The sequence below is a fragment of the Brachyhypopomus gauderio genome, chromosome 13 (assembly GCF_052324685.1).
Source record: "Brachyhypopomus gauderio isolate BG-103 chromosome 13, BGAUD_0.2, whole genome shotgun sequence".
Taxonomy (NCBI): Eukaryota; Metazoa; Chordata; class Actinopteri; order Gymnotiformes; family Hypopomidae; genus Brachyhypopomus; species Brachyhypopomus gauderio.
This window is the reverse complement of record NC_135223.1, coordinates 23,680,334-23,690,637: the sequence shown is the minus strand read 5'-3', so window position 1 is coordinate 23,690,637 and position 10,304 is coordinate 23,680,334. Positions and strand designations below refer to the sequence as shown.

Sequence of the window (10,304 nt, the reverse complement as noted above, 5' to 3'; positions counted from 1 at the left end):
GTTTTGGACTGCAGACTGAAAGAACGGCATCTGGAAAATTGTCACTAGTAAAGCTTGGGTTTACTTTGACAAATTTTATCCGTCCTTTAACCAGTTAGGATGTGGGACATTAATATTTTGTACATAGGGTTAGTAACTGTCTGGTCCTCCGAGCTTAAGTATATTTAGAAAATACTTTTGCAGCCTGCCGCTGCAAAGACTATAGGCAAAGGCATCATGACTAAAACAAACCCTGCTTGAGTGCAACATGAGAACAAAAGATCCCAGCACTCAGTTAAAAGCCAGACTGGACATTTACTGGTTCATGAAATCCTTCAATAAACCCCCAAAATTCCTCTATTAAAGTGTTATAGAACATAATATATACTTAAATTAAAAGAATTTAACTTAATCTACTGATGCATTTAATGAAAGACATTTCTACATTGGTCACTAATCTCCCATAGATTAACTGTGACATAAGATCACAAGATTCATGTTTATATATGTCTTTAAAAAAACTGATCTCTGGCACAGATTAACAATGCATTTACATACAACAATGAAGTACATTATCTCCGAGATGCTATAGTTTGTATTTGCTGATAAATGAAGTTTTCACAATGTAGAATTTGTGGAATGGCCATAGTAACTTGATAGTATCAGTATCAAGCCTATCATTATGAATACATCTTTGTTTTATAAACACCACCAGCCTTCACCCTAAACAATGAGACCAAATGAACATAGCCACCTAAATCATTTGTAACAAAAAAATATATACGTCTGAAAAACCATTTTTATTGTGTATAGAAATACTTAGTCGAGTGTGTCCATCAAACGTTCATTTTCATGATCAAACATCCAACTTTATCCCTGATTCAAAGCAGTCATGCTTTATCAAAATGTGGAATACCTATAAAAAAACTTTTATATAGACAACATTCATTTTCACAGCTATGTTTATCATGCTGGAATATGATCAGAAAACTTTAGAGCCATAATCAAGTCTGGTGTCCTAAAAACTGATGTAGTCCTGATCCTCTGGTAAATCCATTATTTTAAAAACCATGGACCTTCAACTGTTCTTCCTTTACAATGTTTATCTGTAGAGGAGGGGAATAAAAGAGAGAACCTCAAATTTAACAAATGTGAAACAAACAAAAACAAAAACAAAAGACACACACACACACACACACACACACACACACAATTTACCTCAAGTAGAAACTGACAAATATTTTTTCTTTGGTCTCCTTGTAACTGAATAACTTCTCCATACTCGGGGTGCTCAATCACGGTACCATTGCAGGCAAATTTCTGCAAAATAAAAGCAGTTACAAACAATAAAAGACTGCCTTTAATTTGACAAAGCAACAAGTCTAAATTCACAGCAAATTAATTTAATGGCTTCAAAATAAAAAAACAAAAAATCAAACCTTTTTGAAGGCCTTCACTAGCTTTTTTTTGTCATAATCATCCGCAATTCCTTGCACTGTAGTAAGAGTCTTGCGCCCGTTTCGTTGTTGTATCCTTATGTGGATTTTATCTTCTGTCCCAGCAGGGAGCAAGTCGTCACCCTTAGTTGCATCAGCAAAGGGATCTGGAAAGGAAAAAGTTTAGCACCAAATCAATGGAAAAAACTGACTTCTTTTACCATTTGACCATTACTGTATCGAGACCTTTGTCGGAGTTAGTGTCTACATCTCTACATGAGTTTTAATCCTACAGAAACGCATAACCAGGGCTTCCTCTGATCATAATATCGACATAACTATCCACACAAAAGGATTAAACATTTAAACTCTGTTGTAACCAGCTAGCTAAAGACACCAACTATAACTACCCGCTCATAGTGGCACGGCAACTAGTTGCAGATGGGTAACTAGTTACCACAGCTGGGTAACTTATCTAAGAGCAGTGACTACAGTGAGGTACATACAACCACACCAGCGTTTAGTGAGTTTAAACAGCCCAGCAAGTCTGACCATAAACTTAAAGGAAACCTCAAGACATTTTTAGCAAATTGGCTAAGCTAGCGTCCAGTAGCTAGTTCGCTCACCGCCCTAGTAGCACGGTTAGCTCATTAACGCTAGCCACTGAGCGAGAAAAAAACACACACAATTGAAATTAATTCTTAAATAAATACTTTTTTTGCAATGTATCCGCCTCACGGGATTTTGTTAAGCGCCTAGTTAGCCGGGCAGTTAGCTACTTAGTTAGCAGCGGCTCGAGACCCACGGCTCGCGCACGGTTTAGAGGCCAGCTGTCGCGTTAGCCAAAACTTACCGAAAGACTGGAGGTTCTGGATAGAGGACATGCGATATTGTGACTGTAACTTGATGGACGAAATATCTGCGCGCCGAGTTGGGCGTTATTACGAGCGGCTGATGGCTAAAGCGGACGCGGTGGTGGCGAGAGAGGGGACCGAGGCCTAAACGAACCGGATGAGCTGCCTGGCTACGCCTGCTTACGACATACGGGCCTCAGAAGAAAGAGCGAGATCGAGGAGGACGAGGCTGAGCGAGACGAAAGCCTTCCGCTTTGTTCTCAAGCGCGTCCGGTGAAAAGCTCGAACCTCATTGGTCGAGTCCGAGCAGAGGCGGGGTTTGTGTGTTTCCTGGGTTGCTGAGCTCGCCAGCAACACATGTATCTGTTCCCTAGTGATGGTAAAAGTGGGGCTTTTGGGAGATCGAATCAAATGAACCAATTGATTCGGAAAATGATTCGATCTTGTGAAACGTTCGAATCATCACACGCCACAGTGACATCTAGTGGACAACCAGGGCCTAAATCTCTAAATCAGGGGTGCCCACAGTTTTCAGCTTGCGAGCTACTTATAAGATGACCCAGTCAGAAAGATCTACCGGGGTGGCGGCGAACGTAATTTGTTGAGCGGGGGGGGGGGGGGGGGGGGGGGTGGCGGCGAACGTAATATGTTGAGCGGGGGGGGGGGGGGGGGTGGCGAACGTAATATGTTGAGCGGGGGGTGGCGAACGTAATTTGTTGAGTGGATTGCAGATTTGCTACCGTGAATGTCAATCAAAATACAACCGTCAGTGCAGATGTGCGATTCATCTACTACTATTTTATGTGACGCGATCTACGCACATTCCTTCGCGATCGACCGACACTTCCTTCGCGATCGACCGGTCGATCGCGATCGACGTAATGAGCACCCCTGCTCTAAATCCTAAATATTCCCCCATAGCATATTGTGTTCCTAAATAAATTTTATTAATGAAAACAGGGTTGTTTTAATGATGTCATTAAGATGTATTTTTCATTATGATACACTGTTAGTCAGTGGATTGATATAGCTGACATTTTTTATTTTACATTGAAAGGTAGGGAAATGCTTGTGTAATCCTTTATTTATTAAACATTACAAATAATTAGTAAACATTCTGATCTCAGACCAGCTGCTTGAACTGAAGTGCGGACTAAAACGCGCGAAAAGATTCGAAACGTTTCGAAACTACGTGACGTAACGAAACCCGTTTTTGGAACAGTCACGTGACTTTCCCCTTTTGATACTGACTTCGAAACAGTGTCTCGGAACACCGTGATTCAAATGAATCGATTCAGTTCGATTTCGCGTTTCGAGTTTGACATCACCACTGATCCCGCTAGATTAAAAGAAAGAGCTTTCAAAGAAAAGGCACGTTTAATTAACGATTAAACAAACAAAAAACAACAACAAAAACGACATTTCGGTCTCCTGACACTACTTTCAGAGATAGGAAAGAGAAGCACAAGCCCACATCACTGTTAAATACATGAGTGACGTTACACAACAGACACTACAGCCAAATCTGTTTATAACACTTACTCATAAAAGACCTGTGGTGGTGGTTTGCATCACAGCCCTATGAGTGCCTGAACTTAATAAATCACACACCTAATAGATCACACCGTGTACCATATACAATCAGGCAATCAGAATAACATACTAATTCGAACATCGTTTACCTACAAGGCAGGGCTACAGAATATTCATAAACAACCCGTTATACATCTTACAAATGAATTGAAGAAGCTTTTACACCATAAACTATATTGAACTCAGTGTTGGAAGAAGTGATCCAGGCGGGGCCACCGACAGTTGGCTGTGAATGTATTGTTGGCCTAGTGGGAAACAGAAGAACTGCACACACTTCAACAGAGGCTATCGCCACAGATGAGAGAGTGCACCAAGGCCATAGTGGTCCCAACAGCTGAGCAGCTCAGCTCAACTGTTGCTGTTGGAGTTGTATAATGGAAATATAATGGGAATGGTCCCTAGGAAATTGGGAAAACTCAACAAAAACGGGTTTAATGCAGTTTGATGTCTGTTAAATGGATTCACTGCCATTTATTTGGTGCTTGTGCTGAAAGCCAGCTGAAATGTTGTGCAGTGTTACAAGTCCTCCTCCACGTGTTCTGAAGCAGTGTTACAAGTCCTCCTCCATGTGTGTTCTGAAGCAGTGTTACAAGTCCTCCTCCACGTGTGTTCTGAAGCAGTGTTACAAGTCCTCCTCCACGTGTGTTCTGAATCAGTGTTACAAGTCCTCCACCACATGTGTTCTGAAGCAGTGTTACAAGTCCTCCTCCACGTGTGTTCTGAATCAGTGTTACAAGTCCTCCACCACATGTGTTCTGAATCAGTGTTACAAGTCCTCCTCCACGTGTGTTCTGAATCAGTGTTACAAGTCCTCCACCACATGTGTTCTGAAGCAGTGTTACAAGTCCTCCTCCACGTGTGTTCTGAATCAGTGTTACAAGTCCTCCACCACATGTGTTCTGAATCAGTGTTACAAGTCCTCCTCCACGTGTGTTCTGAATCAGTGTTACAAGTCCTCCACCACATGTGTTCTGAATCATCTCAGCACAGATGATGTCAGCACTATGCAAACTCTGACTTATTAAAAACTGCAAGGAACCTAACTCAATGTTCTTTACAGACAAAAACAACAAATTTAAGGGCACAAAAAAAACATATAATAATAAACACGGTAGTTCTAGACATTTTACATAAAACAAAATATATTCTGTTCGCCCACAATACCATGTTCTTCCATTAAAAAACCTGTATTTATTTATTTATGCTTATTGTCTATCTAAGACAATCTTCAAAATGCTATAATTGACAGTATAGCTAAAATCTATTAGCTACAATATCTGACAAGTGCTATGTTTTTGCTTTTGTCTAACCATTCCATCAACCCAATATGCAAAAGCACTTGACCTTATTGTTGTCAGATCACTGCTCAATACACTCTCCAGACTGACAAAGTCAAAGGCATTTCTGTCCAAGCTGTTTATGAGAAACAGCTGAGAATGGTCATGGTTTGCCTTCTTAAGCTCTTCAGCACACTGTGCCCGAAGTCCATCCAGGAGATCAGTCTCAGAATAACACAAATCAGATTGGGCCTGCAAATGGCAATCAACCTTTGTCTGGACAAACTGATAATGTTTCCTTAACTGACTTGCAGCTCTTGCGAGCTCTATGTGGAGTGCCTTCTGCCAATCTGACACAATAATCACATAGTAATCAAATTTGTCCATAAATTGCTTCAAATTCTCAAAGGAGTCATCAGTAATTCTCTCTATTCCTGACACAGCCCAAAATCGCACATCTGGGTATCGAAGTCCTGTGGCCGGAGTTGAACTGCAGGTAATATTCCGCTGACCACATAGGGCATTTAAGAGAGTGGAGACCCCTGACCCGGTTTCCCCCAAAATAGCCACGTCTAGTTGGAAGTGGTCTAAAGCCTCCAGTACAATCTTCACCTCTTCTGCACCATGTGTGAAATCAGAGCGTTTGCAGATTGTGCATAACTTTGCAAGGTCTTCATCTCCGATTTTTCCACTCTGCAAGGCATGGTGCCTAAAAGTCCTAATGTGTGTGTGTGTGTGTGTGTGTGTGTGTGTGTGTGTGTGTGTGTGTGTGTGTGTGTGTGTGTGTGTGTGTGTGTGTGTGTGAAAGAGAGAGAGAGAGAGAGAGAGAGAGAGAGAGAGAGATGAACACCAATGCTTTACATGGATCTTAAGTGAGATGTATCAAATGTTATAAGAAGTACAATGGAGACTTATTTCCTGGACGTAATGCTAAACATGCTAAATGTTCATAGTTGAAGCATACTCACTTTGCTTTTGTTCTACTTCTGGTGAATAGATTCGCCATGAAAATGGGGGAAAACCTCTCTTTTGAGTTTTGCAGCTTCATTCTCCAGTGTGTTCTTAAGGATCTGCATGTCATATTTCTGTGTGCCGTGGACTGACACTAGGAATACATGGGGGTGTAGGTTTTTGTCATTTAAATATTTCAAACATTCATTTCTCATCAGATTCAAAGTTCTGTTTTCAGTGAAGCTGAGTTTTCTACTCTGGGAAAGCAAATCATTGTCTACTTTTGTCCTGACAACATAAAAAGGCTTATTTTGTCTCTGTATTTCATCAATCACAAGCATGTTGTTCTCTCTAAATCTCTCAGATATCACTACAATGAACATGTCATACAGGTCAAATTGCATTCTGTCCACATAAGTCTTTGAGGCAAAAGAGGGCGTGCCCATCCCAGGAAGATCCCACAGTCTCACATAAGGGAGGTTTGGGTATTGATACATGGATGGTTCTGTTGTCGTCTCCACTACTCCTGTTGATGCTGCCCCTTCATCACCATGGTTTAGTCCACGCAGCGCATTAATAAGTGTTGACTTTCCTGAGCCAGACTCTCCAGTCACAGCAATGTCCATCTTTAACTGTCTGAACACTTCCAGAACAGCTATAAGCTCGTGCGTTGTTGTCTTGCAGTTTACAGACTGCAGTGCCTCTGTGATTTTGTTAAAGTGCTCTTCCGGGATCTTTTGTGGCATTGTAAATCTAAATGAGGAATAAGTGAGGTGAGTTCACATCCAATTTGTCGACGTATGCACCCCTCCCAACTGTGGCTGATAACTCGTTCTGGTTATTTTCAAAATTATGTTTCAACATTCCTGAATGTAATTTAGTTTGTTTGGCAGTGTAAATAAAACATGTGGTATTTTACAAGAAAATAAAAATGTCATAATCTCATAATCCCATAATTCTTGTTGAGCTCACAAGAAGTTGCTATCAAAAGAAAACAACTCGTTACCCTCAAATCACAAGAAAAACAAGTCATGAGAGCTGAGAGCACAGTATAGTAGAAAAGGGAACTTAAATGTGAAATGTGTAATAAATGCAAGTAACGCACAGTCTGTGCACCATTCATTTACTGACGGTGTTTATACTTTCTTTAGTGAAAATATAGGCACACCTGACTTGTCAAGTAAAATAAATAATCGTACACCGTGAAGTAGCATATGTGACGTCTGATCTTTTACATATTTCCTTTATACGACTTTATTCCTAAAATAAATTTATTTTTAGTGTGTTCTGTTATCATCAAAAGACTAGAATGTCTAAAGTAATAAAGTACTCACCCGGCGTCCATTTTACCTGTTTATAACGAGAAAGTGAAAGTGAAACGGTAATAAAGTAGCCGACAGAAGAAAATACTGTCATAAACCTGTGTAAATCATTCGAGCATCTTAACGTTGTTCAGGGTAGTCTAATGTGTCTTTAAACTGCCTTAATGACAATGTAAAGCGTCATTTACTATTTTGTGTGTAACCGATTCTTCTGTTCGTGATTCTCACGAATCGGCAACAGTAATGAATCAAATTGTGTCAAAATAAAAGTGCAGAATATTTTTATAGTTCATAAAAAACAATTTTAAAAAAATCCGAAAAAATATATAGAAAACAAATGCACAAAAAACTATACACTGACCAAAATACTATGTTCAGTAGTACACTGACTGCCTAGTAACCAGAACATTGTAAATGGGGCATATAGAAGAAATACATGTTTATGTAGTGTCAAGAGGTGTTTAGGCCATGAGCTATTTTGGCACGTGTGAGAGGAAAGAGCACAGCTAGTAGAAAGTGGGCTCTGATGTGATATTAAGGGGCTAGCAGATGTGGCAGAGTTTTGTTAACTTTTTTGAAATCAGAAAACGATGCATTCTAAGTTGATTTCTTACTGAAGGTTTATTCAATGTAAAATGCACAAAATAAATATGTGGAAAAAATATAGGTAGCTACAGACTGAGCTAACATAGATTAGCCATCACTAGCAAATGACTAACCACTAAAAAACAAGTAGATGCTATAGTGCTATACTATAATTTTTATCCTTTCTGTTGCCCTTGTCGGAGGACACGTATAGCAGACAGGATGTTTTAGTTCAAGGCATTGAATTGGGAATGCTTAAACTCCCATTACACAGTATATATCTCCCCATGGATGATTCCATGGGAATGGTACGTGTAGCTGTAGTAAGTGGCGTTTCATTCATTCTGCAGACCCAGACTTGTACAGGATTGATGTCCAATACGCTACATTTAGGGTTCATTTTGATGGTGTGACTAGCACTGACCAGCAGAGGGAGCTCTATTATGCCAGTGTTGCATTCCATCCATATTCTGATGCATGTGTGAAAATTTGTCAGTTGTTTTTGGAAATGATAGTTTAATGGTACATGTATATTTAAGACATGAGGACTGTAATATTGAGATTCACATCAGAAGGTGGAGGAACCCTCAGTGATCTACAGCACAATACGAATTAAGATCAGAATTATAACTGTGGAGGAATATGAGAGACAGGGGGAGGGTGGCAGTGTAAATGGTGATGTGCATGTAAGTGAATTTATGTGAATGTATCAGATTTGGAAAATGTACTTTCTTTCTTATTTGGTCAACTTTGCTCTTGTAGGCATACAAGGCTACCCAAATTGTGACCTGTGAATGTTTCCAAAATCTGCCAATCTGCCAATGTACCGATCTCATTCAAATTAAGTGTTAAGGGTTGATAAGAGTCTGAAGTTATAAGAACAATATGTCAATAGAGGAGGTGATCACAGAACAAATAAACAGAGGTTTGATGGTGTTTTGAGTCTATTCAAGATTGCTGTTGTCATAAGCTGCATATTGTTTGCAGTAATAAAGCTTGTGTCAGTAAACTAATTCTGAGTTTACCGTAATTTGTCCTTAATTTAAAAAAAATAGATTTTCATGTAATTGGCTGAACTGAAGTCATTGAAGTAGTTGTTGTTTTGTTGCTTGTCTTTTTGATTAAATTTTAGCTAGAAGGAAACTCCTGTCTATGCTTCATTGTCTATGACATCATGTGCATTGTGATGTCATATTTGTCATATGTCTAAATGTCCCATCATCAGGCCAGTTCTCCTGAAGGCAGCGAACTGATGGCTGTGGAGATCATAAAATTATAAAGGGCGTACATTTTTTTATTCCCAGTGATTTAAACTGAGCGAATAGAAAATCTATTCAATTGTATAAGAGGATTATAGACAAAAAATCGTCTTTGGTCAATTGATGGAGGTAAGTCTTGGAATGCTGAATGAAGAGTGGGAGTGTGAGGAGAAGTGTCAATAGGGTTACAAAAATGGAAAGTAAAGAAACACAAAGAAACTAAAGTATAGTAATGAATTACATTTTCTTTGTTACTGTCCATCATTGCTCACACAAATATTTTTAAATATCAGTGAACGGGAAACATGTCCCCATGCCCTTCTGATCACGTAGTGTGTACATTTTCACCAATCTTTCAGTCCTCCTTGTGTTCAATCAACTCTCAAAATGTATAAAACTTTGAAAACCTAACCAAATCATACCTGCAATCACATAAACGCTTCAATTATTATGCAACTGCTCAAGTGATCTTTATAGTGGAAAAAAAGAACGTTAATTTGCTTGTATTCTAGCTCACACCGTTGTCTAGCATATATGATGTGAAATTTATGTGAATAACCACTCGTAGCACCATAAAACAAAAACTGATGTCAACAGCACAGTGATTTTACACCTGGACAGTACTGCAACCCATTGATGGCTTTAAATTTCTACATATATTTTATAAGAAAAATCACAAACAGCGGAGCACTCTCTCTACTCGACCTACCTGTAGCAGAACGTCTGTGCTACTAAGGTAAGGAGCGCCCTACAGCTAGAGGACAACAAAACCGGGAATTCCGCAGTAGGTGCACATGAAATATACAGGGAATTGTAGTTCCGTCCCATATATATTTTTATTATATAATACTGTGGCTTTTTCATGCATACCTTTCCCGTAATTTTTTTTCATTTAACATTTCCCCCCACCTCAAATGTTGTTGGAAGCAGTGTTACAAGTCCTCCTCCACATGTGTTCTGAAGCAGTGTTACAAGTCCTCCTCCATGTGTGTTCTGAAGCAGTGTAACAAGTCCTCCTCCACGTGTGTTCTGAAGCAGTGTTACAAGT

At 39.5% G+C, this 10,304-nt stretch overlaps 2 protein-coding genes across 2 annotated transcripts; both read right to left on the bottom strand.

The window, feature by feature from the left end:
* Positions 1-760: 760 nt before the first annotated feature.
* eif1b (eukaryotic translation initiation factor 1B) lies at positions 761-2,495 on the bottom strand. Its single transcript, XM_076971875.1, has 4 exons — positions 2,269-2,495; positions 1,419-1,582; positions 1,198-1,299; positions 761-1,085 (listed from the first exon to the last, which is right to left on the bottom strand). Exons 1-4 carry the CDS (start codon positions 2,297-2,299, stop codon positions 1,041-1,043), a joined length of 342 nt encoding a protein of 113 aa, XP_076827990.1. The 5' UTR covers positions 2,300-2,495; the 3' UTR covers positions 761-1,040.
* An 842-nt stretch (positions 2,496-3,337) lies between these two features.
* On the bottom strand, positions 3,338-7,642 carry irgq1 (immunity-related GTPase family, q1). Its single transcript, XM_076971872.1, has 4 exons — positions 7,425-7,642; positions 6,561-6,843; positions 6,108-6,244; positions 3,338-5,857 (listed from the first exon to the last, which is right to left on the bottom strand). The coding sequence occupies exons 1-4, from the start codon at positions 7,433-7,435 to the stop codon at positions 5,131-5,133; spliced, it is 1,158 nt and encodes a 385-aa protein (XP_076827987.1). The 5' UTR covers positions 7,436-7,642; the 3' UTR covers positions 3,338-5,130.
* Positions 7,643-10,304: the final 2,662 nt, after the last annotated feature.

What these genes read in the sequence shown, in the direction of transcription:
- irgq1 (XM_076971872.1), bottom strand. An exon ending in AATACCCAAACCTCCCTTAT is followed by an intron (nt 6,245 to 6,560) that starts GTGAGACTGTGG and finishes ATGTATTCCTAG; the next exon opens with TGTCAGTCCACGGCACACAG. An exon ending in AGAAGTAGAACAAAAGCAAA is followed by an intron (nt 5,858 to 6,107) that starts GTGAGTATGCTT and finishes CACACACATTAG; the next exon opens with GACTTTTAGGCACCATGCCT.
- eif1b (XM_076971875.1), bottom strand. Translation starts at nt 2,299, where the DNA reads ATGTCCTCTATCCAGAACCTCCAGTCTTTCG. An exon ending in CCAGAACCTCCAGTCTTTCG is followed by an intron (nt 1,583 to 2,268) that starts GTAAGTTTTGGC and finishes TTTCCTTTCCAG; the next exon opens with ATCCCTTTGCTGATGCAACT. An exon ending in TAGTGAAGGCCTTCAAAAAG is followed by an intron (nt 1,300 to 1,418) that starts GTTTGATTTTTT and finishes TTTATTTTGCAG; the next exon opens with AAATTTGCCTGCAATGGTAC.